Here is a 23348-nt window from a genome sequence, read left to right on the forward strand (position 1 = left end):
CCGGAGGAGTTGTGTGGGGACAGGGTCAAGGGGGCAAGTGGTGAGGTGGGCTTCTGAGAAGACCTTAGTAACCTCCTCAGTGGTAGAAAGGCTGAAGGAGCGGAGTGTTGGGGAGGTTATAGTGTGCGGGACGTTAGGTGTGGTGGGGGGTAGGGCGGTTGCGAGGTCAGAGGAGGGGAGAGTTGATGGGGTTATAGTGGGAGGGAGGCTAGATGGCGAGGTAGGTTGGCGATGTCCTTACGGATTGCTTCAATCTTACTTTGGAAGTGATTGGCAATCTCGTGGGCGGTGAGGTACTGGGTGGGGGTGGGGGGGGAGAGAGTAGGGAGTTGAAAGTGGAGAAGAGCCAGCGAGGACAGGTGGAGAGGGTGTTGGTGAGGGTTACGAAGTAGGCTTGTTTGGTGGCGTGGAGGGAGGAGGTGTAGGTGAGGAAGGCGGATTTGTAGAGGGAGAACGCTCAAGGAGATCTGGTTTTGCACCATAATCGCTCCAGCACGACTGCATCGTTTAACATGTTTAGTGTGGTCGTTCTTCCAGGGTTGAAGCGGTCGGGTCTAATGCTACGTGTTGTTAGGAGTGCTAAGGAGTCTAAGGCAGCTGACAGTGAGTCGTTATACGCAGTAATGGCCAGGTCAGGGCATGAGAGTGGAAGGATACTGTCGTACAGACAATCAGCTGCCGAGTGGAGAGGGGCCAGGTTCAGGTTGCAGAGGTTACGGCTGGTGATGGTTTGACGTTTGGGGGGGGAGGCGTTATAGGATGGGGAGACGGAGAATGTAATGAGGTTGTGGTCAGAGAGAGGGAAAGTGCTTATGAGCACAACACAGAAGATATTTTGAAGATTGATCTCTATTAGCACATATGTTATTAATTTGAGTTAGTGGCTCTAAGGCTGGATTTACACTTGAGCGCAGCATCTTTGAGCATTTGTCACGCATTTTGTCTCATGAATTTTGCATGTTTTCATACAGCATTTTTCAAGCATTTTTGAGCTTTCCCATTTATTAGCCAATAGAAGAAAATTCTCATTTGTTTCTCTGTTTTTCTTCTGCTTCCTGGGAGAAATTTCTTTTTTTCCCTGTTTTTCGTTGTTCTTCCTGTTCTTTGCTGTGCAGTGTGGTGTATTGTGCTCTGCAAAGATGAGTGATGATGAGATGGCGAGATGCAGCGGATTAGACACATATTTCTGTAATAGTATACCTCCTGTTAAATGACTAATCATCACACTGAGGTAATTTGTATTATTATAAACATTTTCGTTAGAACTGGTACATGAAGACACAAATATGCTTATTTTTTTTATATGCATAAAATAAGAATGAAACATACTTGTCGAAAGTAATACAAAACTTTAATTTTGTAAAAAATAGGAAACATTCTCGAAAGAGAATGTCTCTCTCTCTCTCTCTCTATAGATATATTTTTTAAATAATAACACGAAAGGCAAAACAACAGTCTCCGCATTGCCAAAACTTTTATACTCCATTATGAAAATAGTACTAGCCTGTATATAAGAGCATGAATTCCAGTCCTGGTCACACATGGGCAAGCACATGTCCTTCAACAAGGAGTATGTCTTCTCCAGAATTTAAACATATGTTGGACATAGGATTGAAGTCAGCACGGTCAAACCACCTCCAAAAATGCACATTGTCCAAAAAAGGGACAAAAAAAAAAAAAATAGAGCTAATGTAGTTTAAAAGAAAAAAAAAAAAATAGAGGTGATGCTAGGTGTGTGGGGAATTGGATGGCTCATTGGGTGACATCACCACATTCGTGGCATGGCCAATTAGAAGATTAATGTTGTGTTGGCAGATGATGGGGAGGGGGGGGGGGCAGGATGCTGTGTTGGCAGAGGAGGAGGGGGGCATTGAGCAGTTTGCTCAGTTGGCAGAAAATAGGGGGGGGGGGGGGCAAAATGTGGTGTTGACAGATGAAGGGGATATAAAGAATGTGGTGTTGGTGGAGGGGGGGATAAGGGGGTCATAAGGTGGTAGAAGTTAAGAGGACCTATATATGGTGGTTGGCAGGACAAAACTTCCAGTATATTGTATGGTAATTGCCAACATGTCTGCCTGGAATTCTGATGGTACCTTCTTCATAATGCCTTCCAGACTGTTGCTTAAAAGTACACATGAGACCTATTGGTGTTCATGGGTTCCGACAGATTGACCATTATGTCCAGCATACGGTTAAATTCAGGGTCAGAAGTCCTTCTTCACTTGTGTTTGGTCTTGGAGGTACACGAAGGTGGTATGGACACAGATGTCCCAGAGGTAGAGCTTGCTGAAGTTGGCATTTGGCTTTCCAGAGGTTCTTGGCCTGCTTGCCTGACTTCTTGCATCTGGACTCAAATCCTTATTTTCAGTAGAATCCTCCCAACAGCTTTCCATACTGAAAAAAGAAAATCTTTGTTAGAAGCTGCTGATTTCATTATTTAATGACATACGTACAAAAGATAGCTTACCTCCTCAATGCCACCTTTGGCCAAAGAGATTCCAAGTCTCTGGCATGTACATAGTCTGCTGGAGCACACAACATGGATCCACTCCTAACCTCCCTTAGCTGAGGTTGGTTTCGAATGTAGGCATCGTGCAGACTCTTCCACTTGCCTTTCAGAAGCTTCACTGTTAAAATACAAAGGTAGGTAAGTAACTAGCAATCGGACAATCATTGGTTAGTCTACACTACGCCTTTCTGGTTGGAAAATCTAAGACAAGTTATATAGTCCATGACACCTGCTCTGCTGTTTGGGATGCGTAGAAAGATGTTGTTATGAAAAAACCAAACAACAGAAGAATGGTTACAGTTCTCTGAAGTTTTCTGGCAATGCTGCAATTTCCCAAATTGTGTTGGGGAAACATATCAGGATCATAAAGCCAATGGCCAGCGAAAGCCAATACTTTAATTACAAGAAATATTTTTCATTTGTTTTAATGGCCGTGGCTGATGCTAATGATTTCTTTTCTTTTTGGCCATTTGGACAGGTGATGCATACAAATAGGCTGGACCTTCCTGAAAACAGTCCACTCCTGGGCACAAATGGGCCACCCCTAACCAGTGTTTTTGTGGGGATGAGGCCTATGCCATGGGTGAGCATCTGCTACGGCCGTAATCAGATCAAAATCTAACTTTAAAGAACAGAGTGTTATAATCGGATAACAAGAGCACGTAGAGTTGTTGAATGTGCGTTTGGAATGTTGTCTAACGAATGGCGGCGTGGTGTGGAATTCACACTCCCATCATTTTTAACATGGAAAATGCAATCTGTGCTGTGAAAGCTGCATGTGCCCTACACAACTTTGTTAGGCAGTGCAATGGATTCCTGGTGAGGACTCATTAATACACAATATGTAAAGAGCTCATTGGACTGGGGTTTGGTGAAGGACAAGGTAGACATAGTAGAGATCAATTTGCATCATACTTTGTTTCCAACAAGACACTCCCCATGGCAGCTAAAGGCAAATGAATAATTGCACATTTTGACAAAACATTTAAAGTGTTACCCTGTATCTGTTGGTTAATAAAACTATCTTCTAAGCTGTATTGAATATTTAAAAAAATGCTTTATTGATAAGAAGCTTTGTATATTTTTAAATATATGTATATTTTTGTTTGAATCATCCACACAATATCGAGTAATAGGGTTGAGAGTGCCCTCATGTATTTGTGACATGCTGACACCTATCTACTTGTGTGTCCCCATGTAGCCTTGTTATTCCTCCTGCTTACAGCTGCTGCAGGGCACAGGAGGAGAGGGATGGTGGGTAGGTCTAGTAAGTGATATTTCTTAAGCATGTATAGATAATAAATAAATTGGGGGGAATGGGTTTGCATGGGTTTAGCTTATCTTTATCATCTTTGACAGTGGCAATGAAGTCTGCCCAGTTTGGGAACACTTGGCTTCCAATTTGGTCCCATACACTCCTTTGCCTTGCTCAGAACTTATAGGACGGATCTTTGGAATCATACAGGGAGGTGTGCTGTGTCACCATCCTAATTAAATTCTCAGGATCTAACAGGGACACTGCCTTATCCCTGTTACGCTCCATGTCTGTTAAACAAAAATGTAGATCTGTGCATTTCCTAGGAAATATTTTGTCATTTCCTTTTTGGAAGTTAACCTTCATTTGAGCAGAAAATCGTGGCAAAACACGCACAAAAACTCAATTTGCGCAATTCCATCGATTTTTATGGGATTAAAAACAGGTAAAAAATCTGCAAATCTGCCTGATTTGAGCGACAAAAAAGTTCCATGACTTGTTTGAGCTTCAGACGACTTGGCGTAGAGATGTGAACCATGTCCCTTGAGAATAATTGATTTTCTCTCCTCCTACAAATCGCGTGTAAATGCAGCCTCAGAGCTGGAAATATATTGTTTATAAACCAGATTCAAAACATTATTGTAGTGTGTTGCCTTAGCAAAGTGGTAGGCCCCATGCACATTGGGTGTTTAGCCTCTTTGCAGCCTGTTAAGCTTTATGAGAGCAGGTGGGGGTTCCTTTCCCATCATCTGCTGCACTTTTTAAAACCGGCAAGGCTGTGTGAGGCTCAGCTCTACCACTGCAGCAAATGGATTTATAGCTTCAATGAACTGTGAGTGTGCTGATCAGCATGCTTATAGTACATTTATTGAAATAATTACACAGTGTTTGGTACATTGCTGCCTCCTATGGCCACTCATTGAGTAAAGGTTCTTCTATCCCCCAGATCTCCTAACGATCAAGTGGTGTTAGTTCAATCCTCCGAACCTTGATCTGCCTCTGGAACCATACTCCTCATTGCCCACTTTCCTAAGGGCTTGTCCATCATAGCAGCCTACACTGACACTCCCAGTAGAGTGGTGTCACATGACGTGTAATGATGTCAACGCATTTTACTAGAATGCAACGTAACTTTGTCTGGACCATGCCAGGCGTAAAGTACGGAACACTACTTTTTTAACTGGATGGCACATAATATACCTGTCGGCATAAATACCCTATGACAGCCAGCCTCCCTATATGGCCACTACATCTATCTGTAGGGGATAAATAGTGTGAGTGTTCATGACTGGGTTAGGATGGAAATGACAATTTATACAGCCAAAAGACATTACTTTCGCTATGGAATATAGACTGCATGAAATGCCTTCCAATTTTGCTCACTTCTTAAGATAACTTGCTTGCATTGTTTTTTCTTCGCTAATAGTCACAGCTGCCTCCTGCATGTGCCTTAAGGAACCTTCATTATATCTTATTGTCCTTACAATTGCTCATGCTAATTTATCTTGACAAAACATCTTTTTGGACTTCAATGGCCTGGAAATAACGGGATTTCCTTGTTATGATCATTCCTGTGAATACGTAATGAGTGGCATATTATACTGGAAGTGGACTGATCCCTATTACACTACACAATTTTGGATAAGGTCACCTTTTTTACTGGCAATATTGTTTTTCTGTCCATGACACAAGAAATTTGTACAAAAAGTTATATGGCCATAACTGCTTTCCCCAATGGATCACTGTATTGGAAATATTCTAATATTATGAAGCATTGGTAATTTTCATGCATTGGTTTACTGCGGAATCATTCCTTGCACAGAATCATTTAGGCGTCTGGACGTTTTTGATTGTCTGAATGTATGTCCTGGTGATCTGTTTGTTGTTATATGTTGTTAAATCACTTTTGTTCATTCCATGCAGGTGATGTCGTGGAAAAACAATTTTTTAAATTTGCACTTTTTTTATATGACCAATTAAAATTTAGTTTTCTACCATCCAGCAGCCACTACAGTCATTACAGGCAACCTGCTTTTGGTCCCCTTCTTGGAGGCCTTTGTTTTGTACTATATGCGTATTGGTTTTCGGTTCAATGACTGTATCTATTACGGTATAGTGGCGGATTGGAAATAAGCCTGGTAAAATTGTCTCTTTTATAATTTCTTTATATTAGTTGGCTCTACTAGTTGTGGGCAATACATTAACCAAATCATTTTCACATTAAAGTGAATCTGTGCCAAGACTGTGAACATTAAAGCATTTATTTATTCCTAACAAAAATTAAAAAACCTCTAAAACAAGCAATTACTGACTTCTGTAGCTGCCTGTACTGTGAAGTAATTTATCCTCAAATACTTTGCCAGCCCTCCTTTACATTTTAGGGCTGGCAGGCTGTCAAGACTTTGCTGCAAAGGAAAGTAACTGGCAGAAAGCTATTATTTCAGTACAATATTGTAGACTTTACAAATTAATTTCTCCACAATGCCCATAGCTACAGAGATAAATGTTGGGCTTGTTTTAAAGTTATTTGATTGCTCAGAATCATTTTCCAGAATATATAAATATTTTAAATATGTGCAGTGCTATTTGACCTCCAAACATGGAGTGTATTATGGCATCCAAAGAGTTCAATTTTGGTCTCATCTGCTCATACTATATTCTCCAAGTATTTCACAGGCTTGTCTAAATGTTGTGCAGCAAACTTTAAATGAGTATTAACATGTTTTGTTTCTTCAGCAATAGTCTTGTGTGGTAAGCGTGCATACAGGCCATGGCGGGTGAGTGCATTACTTATTATTTTCTATGAAACAATTGTATCCGCTAATTCCAGGTCTTTACAAAGCTCTCCACAAGTGGTCCTTGGCTCTTGCACAACTCTTCTGATAATTCTTTTCACTCCTCTGTCAGAAATCTTGCGAGAAGCACCTGGTCGTGGCCGGTTTATGGTGAAATGGTGTTCTTTCCCCTTCCAGGTTATGGCCCCAACAGTTCTCACTGGAACATTCAGAATTTTAGAAATCCTTCTGTAACCAATGCCATCAGTATGTTTTGCAGCAATAAGCTTTTGCGAGAGCTCTTTGCTTTGACCCATCATGAGATGTTTCTTGTGTGACACCTTGGTAATGAGACACCTTTTTATAGGGCATCAGTTGAGACTGAACCAGCTGATATTAATTTGCACTGACAAGGGGCAGGATTGCTTTCTAATTACTGATATATTTTAGCTGGTGTCTTGGCTTTCCATGCCTTTTTGCACTTCCCTTTCTTCAAGTGTTCAATACTTTTTCCTTGTGTCATTCCATTTTATTACACATATCTTAATTTCTGAGCTTATTTGTTTTGGTGTCTTTGTATGTATGAATTGCATGGGTTGTTGGCAACATGTGGTGAAAATTTCATGTTGATAGCACTTTTAGAAATATATTTACCTAGAAAAATGGTTACGCGTTCAATACCTATTTCACCCACTTAACTTGTTTTTCCAGGACAAATTTGGCTCTCATTTGGTGGCAAATGGTAAAGGATATCTACTATTTTTTTTATTTTCAAAGGCAAAGTAGCACAAAATAGTAAATTTTTTTTTTCTACTTTTGACTTTAACTGTATATTTTTTGCTTTTACCATAACCCACCACCAAAGAACGACACAAAATAAATCCTGCTCCTGACAGTCAAAGCCATACCACATACAGGATGTGTATGTTGTTTGTTCTTTGTACCCAACATAGGGCCCTGAAACAAGAGCACCAAGAGCACCTCCTACCATCCTGCAACAGGAACGGGATAGGTGTAACAGGGAAACACTTCACCGTCTTTGCTCACTCACATTCTCCAGGCCTGAGGCCCACTTCTGGAAAAAAGGAATATCCACACATTCAACCTTTCAATGATTTTAGTGTAATAGAAGTACAGTTCTTTACAACATGACTTTCAGCTGTGCTCCTCCAGACCCAAAACATATACAGTTATGCTCAAAAGTTTGCACACCCTGGCAGAAACAGACTCCTTTTTAAATCATAATAACAGAAATCACCCAAATGGCCATGATCAAAAGTTTACATACCCTGGAATGTTTGGCCTTGGTACAGACACACAAGGTGACACACACGGGTTAAAATGCCAATTAAAGGTTAATGTCCCACATCTGTGGCTTTTTAAATTGCAATTAGTGTCAGTGTATAAATAGCCAATATGTTTGTTAGCTCTTACGTGGAAGCACTGACTAGGCTAGATACTGAGCCATGGGGATCAGAAAGGAACTGTCAAAATCCTGCGTAACAAGGTAATGGAACTTTATAAAGATGGAAAAGGACATAAAAAGATGTCCAAAGTTCCATTACCTTGTTACACAGGAATTTTGGCAGTTCTTTTCTGACCCCCATGGCTCAGTATCTAGCCTAGTCTGTGCATCCACGTAGGAGCTAACTAACTCATTCTAGGGTATGTAAACTTTTGGGTGATTTCTGTTATCATTATGATTTAAAAAGGAGCCAAACAACTATTTAATAAATGGCTTCATATGATCATCATCCTTCAATAAAAGAGCATTTTTTGGCATGATCAGTCATATTTTCAATATCAATGCCAAAATTGCACAATTTCTGCCAGTGTATGCAAACTTTTGAGCACAACTGTATATTCCACACAGTGCAAATCCAACATAAACACAAGATAATGGTTGTTACAGGCCTACCACGAAGGGTTCACTTTCTAAGGCTATAGGCTCAAATATCACTATACATGATAGCCTCTTCCCATCACCTTCTGCCCCATGTGCTTCTGATTCTAGAATATATAGGACATACTAGCTCAAACTACCATACCCACCTGTAACGATTGTGCGCAATAGAGACATGGAACCTGTATGTGGCAGCCATTTTTGTTTTTCATGAGCAATGATCTTACTCCCCTCCTCCCTCATGAAAACTAGAATTTGTAGCTGTAAGTTTTAACAAACTTCAAAAGAGCCTCTTATCTTAATTAAAACACAATAGACACCAGAGCCTAGGCCTGGATGCCAGCTGTAAACAGCTAATTAGTCTTGACAGGATGTCTGTTTCCACAAACCATGGAAACACTTTCCTCTGCCCTATCGTAAAACAATAATAACTCAGTCAAGCAGTCACACATGGCCTGAAAGGCCATTAATGCTCTAGGAATTCAGAATGTGCCATAAAACTTCTATCGCACTTGTAACCATTCCACATACAATTCATAGAATTGAACAAGAACAGAGCACATTAATATTAGGTATATATTTGAATGGGGAATATCATACCAAACAAATCACGGGCATACATGACCATGTTAGCACATAGGAAAGGGGAGAAAGCCGTCTCTTCCCTCCTGGGTGACAAAGGTACGCTGAGTTTGGTATCCCTGGGTTCGAACTATAATTCTGAATATTAATCTGCCAGTTGCTTGAAGACCACCTGAACATAGTGGAAGTTATTAATATTAGTGTAAAACTGTATTTGGGAATAGGTCGTAAATTTCGAAACCTCCTAGCACCCATCCTGTAAACCAGATTATTGGTCAGTTGGTCTCTGTCCACACCCTCTTGATATCATAGAAAAGGACTGAGAGGACTTGTTAAGATTGAGCTCTCGTTCAACATGAACAAAGTAACATCTTAAACGATTGAGAGCCAAGGCAAAGTTTTTGCTTGGACAATTGGACTCTGCTAAAACTTGGCCTTTGCAAGTATTTTGCTTTCTTAACGCCTTTATTTCTCTGTTGCATTATTGTTTTATTTCTTTGTAACATCCCTTTCTGTAAATATTTTAACTGCACCATTTTGAACTTTTTAGTAATACATCCAGTTTTAAAAGTGTTGAAACTATCTCTAAAGCTTTTAATGCAAACTAAAGAATCCGTCTCTTGAAGAGTGCTACTGTATATCATAATCCTCTGATTGTGCTTGCCTGTGGTGACAGTGTGTGTTAGACGTTTATTGTTCACGTTTGTTAACATTGTGAAGGGTTGATAGGCCCAAAGCTATCTGGTGGCAGTTTGGAGTTTGAAGGGTTAAAAGTGCATAATTAACTTAACCCAGTGATAATCACTCTCAGGCTGCTGACACATAGCTTGTTGTCCCGTGAGCTGGAAAATCTCTGTGCAGGGTGCAGTTGAGCGTGGCATTCTGATGCAAGTGTCAGCACGGTTTTGAGATTGGCTGGTCCTTTCTCACAAGTTGGTGAGAATGGCAGGGGTTGGGCACCGTGTTCGTCACATATTGGCTGGCAGTGTGCTGTGGGATAGTTCTCCATTAGAGCATTCAGTGCAGCATTAGGAATTGGCTCTGCACTGAAGAATTGTAACCTTTGTAGAAACAGTCTTTAGAGACAAACGGTGCATATATATATATTTTTTTTTTTTTAAAGAGACATACAGCAACAACTCCTTCCTATCTTTTCTATTTGCAAAAATGCCTGGTTTAGCTAAATATAAAGAAATTACCAAAAATGATTTATGTGCTGAGTGAAGGAATTGACATCGGTGACAAGAATCGTGAAAGTTTGATTCATGCCCTACAGAAGTATGATATCCGGGAAGACCAGAACTTGGGGGAATCTGAAACTGAAGGGATTGCCACTATCTCAGGGTGCAGCTGAGAGTGGCATTGTTACACAAGTGACAGCATGGTGTGAGATTGGCTGGTCCTTTGTCACGAGTTGGTGAGAAGGGCAGGGGTCGGGCACCACGTTCATCACACCACCCAGGGAGGGTCCCTACTAAAAGGGGCACTAATCCCGACTTACAAGCACGTCCACATGTAAATGCAAGAAAACATTGGGTGTTCCTGCCCACCTCAATGTAAATTCTGATGAAATGCGTTGGGTGAAGCATATGATCTGATGTTATTGCACATGCATGCTGAGCAGTGTGGCTTTTTCGTATTGTGCCTATTATTACCTTTGTATCATTTTATATCAATACACCCAGAGTGTTTTTACAGTATTATGCTATGTGGAATCTCTTTGTTTTTAATATGGCGCTTTATAATACTGATGTTGTGGAGTCCATCAGTTGAATGAAGGAGTATGCTGGAGGGGCATATTGCCATATATCTGGATCCATTGACCTTGGGAAGTGTGTTTGACCTCCTGTAACTAAGGTGGTGGCACAGGCTGAAGGTTTTTTATTTTCATGCATTCTATGCATTAAGGTAAAAAAACCTTCTGTGCGCTGCTACCCCCACAGCCCCCCCAATACTCACCTGAGCCTCCTCTCGATCCAGTGATGTGCACAAGAGCCTTGGCTGTTCCGGGTCTTTCTCCTCATTGGCTGAGGCACAGCAGCAAGAGCCATTGGTTCCCACTGCTGTCAATCACAGCCAGTGAGCCAATGAGGAGAGAAGGGGGTGGGGCCAAGACAGGGCTCTATAAGTCTTATGGATGCAAAGAGCAGGGCTTGGGAGCACACGCACCAGTGCCCTCATAGCAAGTGGCTTGCTATTGGGTGCACTGGTCAAGGGGGAGAAGCCAGGAGCACTGGCCGAGAAGGCAAGAGGAGGATCGGGGCTGCTATGATGCAGCAAGATAGTTCATTTTGCTGAAATTTCATTGAAGCAACTCAAAATGGTACTCAGTAGTTTGTATGGGCCCCATGTGCTTGCATGCATGCCTGACAACGTAATGAGAAGACGGATGGTGTCCTGGGGTATTTCCTCCCAAATCTGGACTTGAGCATCACTGAGCTCCTGGACAGACGGAGGTGCAACTTGGCATCGTCGGATAGACCGAAACATGATATCCCAGAGGTGTTCTATTGGATTTAGGTCAGGCAAGCATGGAGGCCATTCAATGGTATCAATTCCTTCATCCTCCAGGAACTGCCTCCATACTCTCACCACGAGGCTGGGCATTGTCGTGCACCAAGAGGAACCCAGGACCCACTGCACCAGCATAGGGTCTGACAATGGGTCCAAGGATTTCATCCCGATACCTAATGGCAGTCAGGGTGCCATTGTCTAGCCTGTAGAGGTCTGTGCATCCCTCCATGGATATACCTCCCCAGACTATCACTTACCCACCACCAAAATGGTCATTCTGAACGATGTTACAGGCAGCATTACGTTCTCCACGGCTTCTCCAGACCCTTTCATGTCTGTCACATGTGCTCAGGGTAAACCTGCTCTCGTCTGTGAAATGCACAGGGCGTCAATGGCGGACCTCCCAATTCTGGTGTTCAATGGCAAATGCCAACTGAGCTCTATGGTGCCGAGCAGTGAGCACAGGGCCCACTAGAGGATGTCAGGCTCTCAGGCCACCCTCATGAAGTTTGTTTCTGATTGTTTGGTCAGAGACATTCACACCAGTGGCCTGCTGGAGGTCATTTTGTAGGGCTCTGACAGTGCTCCTCCTGTTTCTCCTTGCACAAAGGAGCAGATACCGGTCCAGCCGATGGGTTAAGGACCTTCTACGGCCTTGTCCAGCTCTCCTAGAGTAACTGTCTGTCTCCTGGAATCTCCTCCATGCTCTTGAGACTGTGCTGGAAGACAAAGCAAACCTTCTGACAATGACGCGTATTGATGCACCATCCTGGAGGACTTGGACTGTCTGCGCAACCTCTGTAGTATCCAGGTATCACCTAGTGACACTGACCCTAGCTAAATGCAAAACTAGTGAAAAACAGTCAGAAAAGACGAGTAGGGAAACAAATGTCAGAGGCCTCCACCTGTAAAACCATTCCTGTTTTGAGGGTTGTCTCATTGCTGCCCATCTAGTGCACCTGTTGTTAATTTCATACACCAAAGCAGCTGAAACTGATTAACAACCCCTTCTGCTACTTAACTAACCAGATCAATATCCCAGGAGTTTCATTGACTTGATGCTTTTGAGCAGTAGGCCTATTTATGTTGGAGGAGAGCATCACCAGCTGCATTGCACATACCTGAAATGGACTTTTCTCACTCTTGCTTTCCCCATTTATGGATGTTTACAAAATTATTTAATTTTGCACTTGTCACTTTTTTTGCACTTGTTTTGATTTGCGTGATGAATACAAAGTATTGATGACTGTTGTAAAGTGACAAAGCAACACCTGTTCTATATGTAAGAAAGCATCATTTACCTATATAGGCTGGGTTCACAGCTGAGCGTAGCTTGAACCCGCGTTCCTGCTTGGATTTCTTCATGTTTTGGAGCGTTTCCACTAGTCACACTTTTTTGCAGAAGAGCATGGCATGTTTTTTTCCCTGCTCATTCTGCCTGCTACCTGTGATTGGGGTGTCATTACCAATTAGGGCCACTTCACACTACATGCGTTTTAGTTGCTTTTTTTCTGCATCCAAAACACACAGAAAGTAGGTGATATGGTTGTCAATGTCATAATTCACATTAGTACTTCCAGTGCGTTCCGGCTGCAGAACAAAAAGTAGAAAAGTTTGTATTTTCCTGCACAGAACTGTACAGGAACACGGTTAAACATATCAAAACGCACATGACCCTATTTAAATTGAAAAAGAGGAGAAAAATTAACTGGAACACGCAGGGGCGGACTGACCATTTGGAAACTCGAGCACTGCCCGAGGGCCGGGGTCAGTAGGGGGCTCCATGAGATGCCCCTGGTACCTTTTTCATAGGGTTTTTTAGGTTTGGGCAAGGACACAGGGGCCCCATGATCCCCTATTGCCCGGGGGTGCCATGAGTTGTCAGTCCACCCCTGGGAACATGTCAAAAACACGCATGCAAAAGCGTATCTGGAATGCAGAGCTCACCTGGACCGCGTTTCCATGTGAACCAGCCCTAAATGGCAGTTCAAGTGTGACGCGCGTCTTCTATGCGCTTTGTTGTGCGTTCTGGAAATGGCAAATGTGCATGGAATCTTTGTCCGTGTGCATGAGGCCCCTACACAACCCATAATAACATTCTATGTACAGTGCACTGCAATGGACCGCCCTGGTACCAATGGGCCCCTCGCCCGGATGCAGCCAGCAGGCCTATGTAATTCCCGGCTACCAATAGAGGATGTACAGTATGGGAGGTATTCTGTGCAAAGTCCAGGCGCATACAGTAAGCACGGCTCGGTGTCCGAAGCCCAACTAGTAGGCTACGTTTCCATCCGGGGATTCCAGTTGAATACAGTGCCTGGCTGCACTTGGGTTCCCCGCCCATCGGTGAGCCGAGCCCGGCCGCGGAAGTGTAGTGGCAGACGTGGCGGCGCGCGGTTTGTGCTGGTGCCGGGCCCGGGGTGTGATGAGGAGACGCTGTGTCCTGCCTCCCGCAGGCTCGGGCCGCCCCTCGGCTCTATAAGCGGAATGCAGAGGCCGGGAAGGCTGCACGTTAAGCGGCTGCTGGACCTGATGGGCCGGAGGCCTGAGCTGCTGTGCGGGGCTATAGCGCTGAGCTGCGCTCTCATCGTGGTGCTCAGGTTCACCTGCAGGTAACCCCGGCCACCTCCACCCTATGGATATCTATATGTATACACTGTGCTGGGGGGCTCTACCTGGGGCCACCTCCACCCTGTGGATATCTATATGTATACACTGTGCTGGGGGGGGCTCTACCTGGGGCCACCTCCACCCTGTGGATATCTATATGTATACACTGTGCTGGGGGGGGGCTCTACCTGGGGCCACCTCCACCCTGTGGATATCTATATGTATACACTGTGCAGGGGGGGCTCTACCTGGGGTCACCTCCATCCTGTGGATATCTATATGTATACACTGTGCTGGGTGGGCTGTACCTGGTGCCACCTCCACCCTGTGGATATCTATATGTATACACTGTGCTGGGGGGACCTCTACCTGGGGACACCTCCAGCCTATGTATATCTATATGTATACACGTCACCTCCTCTGTATACACTGTGCTGGGGGGGGGGCTCTACCTGGGGCCACCTCCACCCTGTGGATATCTATATGTATACACTGTGCTGGGGGGGGCTCTACCTGGGGCCACCTCCACCCTGTGGATATCTATATGTATACACTGTGCTGGGGGCACCTCTACCTGGGGACACCTCCAGCCTATGTATATCTATATGTATACACGTCACCTCCTCTGTATACACTGTGCTGGGGGGGGGGCTCTACCTGGGGCCACCTCCACCCTGTGGATATCTATATGTATACACTGTGCTGGGGGGGGCTCTACCTGGGGCCACCTCCACCCTGTGGATATCTATATGTATACACTGTGCTGGGGGGGCTCTACCTGGGGCCACCTCCACCCTGTGGATATCTATATGTATACACTGTGCAGGGGGGACTCTACCTGGGGCCACCTCCACCCTGTGGATATCTATATGTATACACTGTGCAGGGGGGGCTCTACCTGGGGCCACCTCCACCCTGTGGATATCTATATGTATACACTGTGCAGGGGGGGCTCTACCTGGGGCCACCTCCACCCTGTGGATATCTATATGTATACACTGTGCTGGGGGGCTCTACCTGGTGCCACCTCCACCCTGTGGATATCTATATGTATACACTGTGCTGGGGGGCTCTACCTGGTGCCACCTCCACCCTGTGGATATCTATATGTATACACTGTGCTGGGTGGGCTGCACCTGGTGCCACCTCCACCCTATGGATATCTATATGTATACACTGTGCTGGGGGGGCCTCTACCTGGGGCAACCTCCAGCCTATGTATATCTATATGTATACACGTCACCTCCTCTGTATACACTGTGCTGGGGGGGGGGGGGCTCTACCTGGGGCCACCTTTACCCTATGAATATCTATATGTATACACCTCACCTCCTCTGTATACACTGTGCTGGGGGGCACTACCTGGGGCCACCTCCACCCTATGGATATCTATATGTATACACCTCACCTCCTCTGTATATACTGTGCTGGGGGGCGCTACCTGGGGCCACCTCCACCCTATGGATATCTATATGTATACACCTCACCTCTTCTGTATACACTGTGCTGGGGTGCTGTACCTGTGGCCACCTCCCCCCTTTGGATATCTATATGTATACACCTCACCTCCTCTGTATATACTGTGCTGGGGGGGGCTCTAAATGGGGCCACCTCCACCCTATGGATATCTATATGTATACACTGTGCTGGGTGGGCTGCACCTGGTGCCACCTCCACCCTATGGATATCTATATGTATACACTGTGCTGGGGGGGCCTCTACCTGGGGCAACCTCCAGCCTATGTATATCTATATGTATACACGTCACCTACTCTGTATACACTGTGCTGGGGGGGGGGGGGGCTCTACCTGGGGCCACCTTCACCCTATGAATATCTATATGTATACACCTCACCTCCTCTGTATACACTGTGCTGGGGGGCACTACCTGGGGCCACCTCCACCCTATGGATATCTATATGTATACACCTCACCTCCTCTGTATATACTGTGCTGGGGAGGCTCTAAATGGGGCCACCTCCACCCTATGGATATCTATATGTATACACGTCACCTCTTCTGTATACACTGTGCTGGGGGGCGCTACCTGGGGCCACCTCCGCCCTATGGATATCTATATGTATACACCTCACCTCTTCTGTATACACTGTGCTGGGGTGCTGTACCTGTGGCCACCTCCACCCTATGGATATCTATATGTATACACCTCACCTCCTCTGTATATACTGTGCTGGGGGGGGGCTCTAAATGGGGCCACCTCCACCCTATGGATATCTATATGTATACAAGTCACCTCCTCTGTATACACTGTGCTGGGGGCGCTACCTGGGGCCACCTCCACCCTATGGATATCTATATGTATACACCCCACCTCCTCTGTATATACTGTGCTGGGGGGGCTCTAAATGGGGCCACCTCCACCCTATGGATATCTATATGTATACAAGTCACCTCCTCTGTATACACTGTGCTGGGGGGCGCTACCTGGGGCCACCTCCACCCTATGGATATCTGTATGTATACACCCCACCTCCTCTGTATATACTGTGCTGGGGGGGCTCTACCTGGGGCCACCTCCACCCTATGGATATCTATATGTATACACCTCACCTCCTCTGTATATACTGTGCTGGGGGGGGCTCTACCTGGGGCCACCTCCACCCTATGGATATCTATATGTATACACCAAACCTCTTCTGTATACACTGTGCTGGGGGGCTCTACCTGGGGCCACCTGCACCCTATGGATATCTATATGTATACACCTCACCTCCTCTGTATACACTGTGCTAGGGGGGGGCTCTACCTGGGGCCACCTCCACCCTATGGATATCTATATCTATACATCTCACCTTCTCTGTATACACTGTGCTGGGGGGCTCTACCTGGGGCCACCACCACCCTATGGATAGCTATATGTATACACGTCACCTCCACTGTACACACTTGCTGGGGGGCTCTACCTGGGGCCACCTCCACCCTATGGATATCTATATGTATGTGTGTATCCATCTCACCACCCTACATTTTTGTAGATATTTTTAAATCTTTGCATGTGACAACACTGAGGAAATGACACTTTGCTACAACGTAAAGTAGTGAGTGTACAGCTTGTATAACAGTGTAAATTTGCTGTCCTCTCAAAATAACTCAACACACAGCCATTAATGTCTAAACCGCTGGCAACAAAACTGAGTACACCCCGAAATGAAAATGTCCAAATTGGGCCCAATTAGTCATTTTCCCTCCCCGGTGTCATGTGACTCATTAGTGTTAAAAAGTCTCAGGTGTGAATGGGGAGCAGTTGTGTTAAATTTGGTGTTATCGCTCTCACTGTCTCATACTGGTCACTGAAAGTTCAACATGGCACCTCATGGCAAAGAAAGGATCTGAAAAAAAGAATTGTTGCTCTACATGAAGATAGCCTAGGCTATGAGAAGATTATCAAGACCCTAAACTAAGCTGCAGCATGGTGGCCAAGACCATACAGCGGTTTAACAGGAGAGGTTGCACTCAGAACTGGCCTCGCCATGGTCGACCAAAGAAGTTGAGTGCATGTGCTCAGCGTCATATCCAGAGGTTGTCTTTGGGAAATAGACATATGAGTGCTCCCAGCATTGCTGCAGAGGTTGAAGGAGTGCATCAAATTGGTCTGCATGGCTGTCGTCCCAGAAGGAAGCCTCTTCTAAAGATGATGCACAAGAAAGCCCACAAACAGTTTGCTGAAGACAAGCAGACTAAGGACATGGATTACTGGAACCATGTCCTGTGGTCTGAGACCAAGATAAACTTATTTGGTTCAGATGGTGTCAAGCGTGTGTGGCGGCAACCGGGTTAGGAGTACAAAGACAAGTGGGTCTTGCCTACAGTCAAGCATGGTGGTGGGAGTGTCATGGTCTGGGGTTGCATGAGTGCTGCCGACACTGGAGAGCTACAGTTCATTGAGGGAACCATGAATGCCAACATGTACTGTGACATACTGAAGCAGAGCATGATCCCCTCCCTTTGGAGACTGGGCCACAGGGCAGTATTCCAACATAAGGACCCCAAACACACCTCCAAGACGACCACTGCCTTGCTAAAGAAGCTGAGGATAAAGGTGATGGACTGGCCAAGCATGTCTCCAGACCTAAAGACTATTGAGCATCTGTGGGTCATCCTCAAACAGAAGGTGGAGGAACACAAGGTCTCTAACATCCACCAGCTCCGTGATGTCGTCATGGAGGAGTGGAAGAGGACTCCGGTGGCATCCTGTGAAGCTCTGGTGAACTCCATGCCCAAGAGGGTTAAGGCAGTGCTGGAAAATAATGGTGGCCACACAAAATATTGACACTTTGGGCCCAATTTGGACATTTTCACTTAGGGGTGTACTCACTTTTGTTGCCAGCAATTTAGATATTAATGGCTGTGTTGAGTTATTTTGAGGGGACAGCAAATTTACACTGTTATACGAGCTGAACACTCACTACTTTACATTGTAGCAAAGTGTCATTTCTTCAGTGTTGTCACTTGAAAAGATATACTATATTTACAAAAAGGGGTGTACTCAGTTCTGTGAGATACTGTATGTATATGTATGTATACATCTCACCTCCTCTACAGGTGAAACTGGAAAAATTAGAATATCGTGCAAAAGTTCATTTATTTCAGTAATGCAACTTAAAAGGTGAAACTAATATATGAGATAGACTCATTAAATGCAGAGCAAGATAGTTCAAGCCGTGATTTGTCATAATTGTGGTGATTATGGCTTACAGCTCATGAAATCCCCAAATCCACAATCTCAGAAAATTAGAATATTACATGCAATCAATAAAACAAGGATTGTACATAGAACAATATCAGACCTCTGAAAAGTATAAGCATGCATATGTATTCAGTACTTGGTTTGGGCTCCTTTTGCAGAAATTACTGCCGCAATGCGGCGTGGCATGGAAGCTATCAGCCTGTGGCACTGCTGAGGTGTTATGGAAGACCAGCATGCTTCAATAGCGGCTTTCAGCTCTTCTGCATTGTTCAGTCTCATGTCTCTCATCTTTCTCTTGGCAATGCCCCATAGATTCTCTATGGGGTTCAGGTTAGGCGAGTTTGCTGGCCAATCAAGCACAGTAATCCCACGGTCATTGAACCAGGTTTTGGTGCTTTTGGCAGTGTGGGCAGGTTCCAAGTCCTGCTGGAAAATTAAGTCAGCATCCCCATAAAGCTCGTCTGCGGAAGGAAGCATGAAGTGCTCCAAAATCTCCTGGTAGACGGCTGCCTTGACCCTGGACTTAATGAAGCACAGTGGACCAACACCAGCAGATGACATGGCTCCCCAAATCAACACAGACTGTGGAAACTTCACACTGGACTTCAAGCATCTTGCAGTGTGTGCCTCTCCATTCTTCCTCCATACTCTGGGTCCTTGGTTGCCAAACGAGATGCAAAAGTTGCTCTCATCAGAAAAGAGGACTTTGGACCACTGAGCAACAGACCAGGTCTGTTTTTCTTTAGTCCAAGTAAGACGCTTCTGACGTTGTTTGTTGTTCAGGAGCGGCTTGACGAGGAATACGGCATTTGATGTCCATGTCCAGGATCCGTCTGTGTGTGGTGGCTCTTGATGCACTGACTCCAGCCTCAGTCCACTCCTTGTGAAAGTCCCCAACACTTTTGAATGGCCTTTTCCTGACAATCCTCTCCAGGCTGCGGTCATCCCTGCTGCTTGTGCACCTTTTTCTTCCACGCTTTTCCCTTCCACATAACTTTCTATTAATGTGTCTTGATACAGCACTTTGGGAACATCCAACTTCTTTTGCAATTACCTTTTGAGGCTATACACACTTATCTGGGGCCCCTGAGGTTTCACTGTGTCCCTAAATCACCTGTCAATTATATGCACCTGCTGGGGCCCCTGACCTATCACTGTGTCCCGACATTACCTGTGTGTGTGTGTGTATGTATATATATATATTCCCAGATCACTTATCATATATACATTGTGCTGGGGCCCCTGAGCTGTCATTGTGTCCCCAGATCACCTGATCTATATATGTTCCCAGATATCACCTGTGACATCGTTCCACTACAGACCCCAATCACATTAAAGCTCAGATTCCTTCTGTCAAGGGATGACAGCTATGCGGTCACATTACACTTTAGATTTACCAGATCTATGTAATCTGAGCACCTATTTCATCTAGGCAGTTAATGCATATCCAGTCTGGCAGGCCCTTGCACTACGTATCTCAGAGATAGATCTGAGACTGGGTTCACATTTCTGCAGCTGGAGAGCACACGCATTCCCACCCAGCAGTGAAACGCACTGCACTTTAACAAACACATGGGGGTGCAATTCATTCTTAATGGTATCCCAATGGATTGGCACCTTGTATACATTTCATGAACGCCAAACCGCACAGTTAAAAAAAAAAAAAAAAAAAAAAAAAAAAAAAGGGGGGGGGGGGGGCAGGGACTTTTTCACCATGTTTCTCTTGGGTGGGGAAGTTCATTGGAATGAATGGGCTGCTCTACCTGTGACGTTTGTGTGCAAACATGCATGTACTTGTGTGAACCAGGCCTTAATGTTTTTGTTTTGTTTGCCAGCTGTGTCCCATTGGGGAGATTTCCCTTCACTTCCTGTCCCATAGCCAAACAGGAAGTGAGAGGAAATCCCTCCAAAATCCAGTGTTTCACCAGAACTAGTGTCCCCATTGGAAGATTCCCCCTCTATTTTCTGGGGACCACCCAAAATTTGGGATTTTCTTTTGCTTTCACTTTCAATGATAATGGTAAACAGGACAAATAGAGGGGGTGAATCTCCTTAATGGGGGCAGAGGTAGCAAAGACTGTCAGTGGTTCTAATCCCTCTGCACTCTATCCACTTTGCGTTTTTAGTTATACTTTTTTTTAACTAATAGTAATATGAGGACAAACCTCAACATTTCATTCCATTAGTATTCTATCCGGCAGGCTCCTGCATTGCTTAGTGGATGACAGATCTCAAGCCTGGTACACACAGTAAGTTTAAAAAAACTGAGCAGCTCGTAAAAAGGTCTCTGTACTAACTGATCTCCCCGCTGTGCTATTGAGTTCAGGGGGACCGCCTCCCTGCCAGAACACACCAGTCAGCACAATGTGATTGGCTGAGAGCACTGATCAGATGCAGATCAGCTGTGGTTTTCAAGCATCGTTGTGAGATCGGCTTCTGTCAAACAAGGACCTGTACAAACGGGCCAAATGTTAGACATTATTTACTGTATCGGTGGATTTGGCCATATATTTGGCCTGTGTGTACGGGGCTTTAAGGACAAGTTAACCTTTTGGAACATGTTACATGTTTCACCCCTTTTTAGGGTAGAACATGTAACATGTTCCCATAGCTGCGACCACACCTGCAGCCCCCTCCTCTGACAGTATGGAGAGAAATTTCCCTGTACAATATGTTCGATTTAAAAACTGTGGGGCGCTGCCTACACGGCCGCACCACTCAGAGTTCTTGCTGTCAGTTCTTTGAAGTTTCCTGTCAGAATATCTGCTTGCTCATACATCCCCCTACGGCAAGCAGATATTCTGACAGGTCTGCAGGAGACCTGCATGGCATCAGCGATCTACTGATCTCTGGTGCAATGCTTTACAGGCTACTTTGGACAAAAATAATACCTTTTTTTTTTTTTTTTACCTGCAAAAAAAATGTGCATTTATTATTTTTGTCCAAAAGGTGAACTTTAAGGCAGAGGGGCTCCAAGCTATGGCCCCTGGAAAAATCTGCAAAATGTTATCCGACCCTCTGATGTAAGTGGGGACTCTGCTGTAGGAAGGACTTTGATGGGGAACCCTAATGGAAAGGGGGACTTTGATGGGCTCAAGTTTATTTTGAATTTCTTTTCCTTGTTTTACTTGGTGTTTGTAAACCCTTACATATAGCCAGTAAAGTTATCAGCCTTTGATATAGAGATTAAACACATAAGTTGTACCTGTTTATCTACAGACATTCAAAGTTCAGAATTTGCTGACTTCCAGAAAACAGGAGGCAGGGAGCTGAGATTATACTCTGCAGAGCTCAGTTGGAACTGAGAGTTAGTTGGAGGGACGGTACTCCCCTTCCCCCTTCGCACAGGAACAGAGCTGAGGCTGTCTATCACAGACTGTGTGCTGGAGGGCTCTCCCTGTCACCATTTTTTTTTTTTTCTTGCTGTCAGGAAAACTTGTCAGAAGTGACTCATGCTGATAGCAGAGGAATGAAGAAGCAGAACAAAATTACACATAGTGCCCTGGATTTAGGTGTGTTGAGCATTTTTAAGCGGCAAAACGCTCCTCTCCTGAACACGCTGGCTCTGTTTTTGTTTTTCGTTTTTTTTGTTACTGCCTCCAAACACGTATACAGCCCTGGCCAAACGTTTTGAGAGTGACACAAATATTCATTTTCACAAAGTCTGCTGCTTTGGTTTTTTTAGATCTTTTTGTCAGATGTTACTATGGTATACTGAAGTATAATACAAGCATTTCATAAGTGTTCAGGGCTTTTATTGACCATTACATGACGTTTATGCGGAGTCAATATTTGCAGTGTTGACCCCTCTTTTCGAAGACCTCTGCAATTTGCCTATTTACCTATGTTTTGGTCTGTCTGGCCAGTCACATGATCCTGTTCCCTTCTGTTAGTCAGCGGTAGCTCTAGGGGAGAGGAGGGAGTGCCGACAATAAATGGGTTTTAAAAAGCCTATGATCGACATCACTGCTCCTAGGCATTGCTAGCTGTTCTCGAGTGCTCTCTTCTCTCCCCTGCAGCCGCTGTTGGCTGACACGGGATCACATGCTGATTTTTATATTTATTTATTTTTTTGGGCTCATAAATATTTCTAAAACATATGATGTCTCTCCTACTGTGCAAGTGCTGAATTATTTCAGCACGTGCAATCAGTTAATAGGAACTGCCACATATATTTGTTTTTTTTTTTTTTCTTTAAATTCGTTATCTTGTATTACCTTTTAAAGTGATTCAGTGTGGCTGATGCAACAAAACATAGAACTTATGTAATGGTAGTAAATAGTTGATTTGGCGTATGGAAATATTGTCACTAGAAGAATTAGGTTTTTCCTTTGTTTATCCCTCATCGTGGTTAGATTAACAAACTTTCCATTACTGTGCAATATGTTGCTAAATATGAACAAAACTGTTTTCACTTCATTACAGTTATTTATTTTTTCCAAAGATCAGGTGAATTACTCCCATATATTAATTACTTTTATATTACCAGTCTT

General features: G+C 44.4%; 1 protein-coding gene and 1 long non-coding RNA gene across 2 annotated transcripts in view; one reads left to right on the plus strand and one right to left on the minus strand.

The window, feature by feature from the left end:
* Positions 1 to 1329: 1329 nt before the first annotated feature.
* LOC149468574 (uncharacterized) lies at positions 1330 to 14009 on the minus strand. The gene is made up of 3 exons (XR_016311688.1): positions 13485 to 14009; positions 2468 to 2627; positions 1330 to 2394 (listed from the first exon to the last, which is right to left on the minus strand). It is a non-coding gene; the product is annotated as an uncharacterized LOC149468574 (long non-coding RNA).
* TXNDC11 (thioredoxin domain containing 11) overlaps positions 13801 to 23348 on the plus strand; it is a 109951-nt gene continuing 100403 nt past the window's right edge. The window contains exon 1 of the mRNA XM_089669934.1: positions 13801 to 14149. Within this exon, the coding sequence (XP_089526060.1) occupies positions 14025 to 14149 (125 nt within the window). The 5' untranslated portion in view covers positions 13801 to 14024. The remainder of the gene's footprint in view (positions 14150 to 23348) is intronic.

The sequence above is a fragment of the Staurois parvus genome, unplaced genomic scaffold (assembly GCF_062004578.1).
Source record: "Staurois parvus isolate SC_StPar_1 unplaced genomic scaffold, SC_StPar_1.0 ptg000084l, whole genome shotgun sequence".
Classification (NCBI taxonomy): Eukaryota; Metazoa; Chordata; class Amphibia; order Anura; family Ranidae; genus Staurois; species Staurois parvus.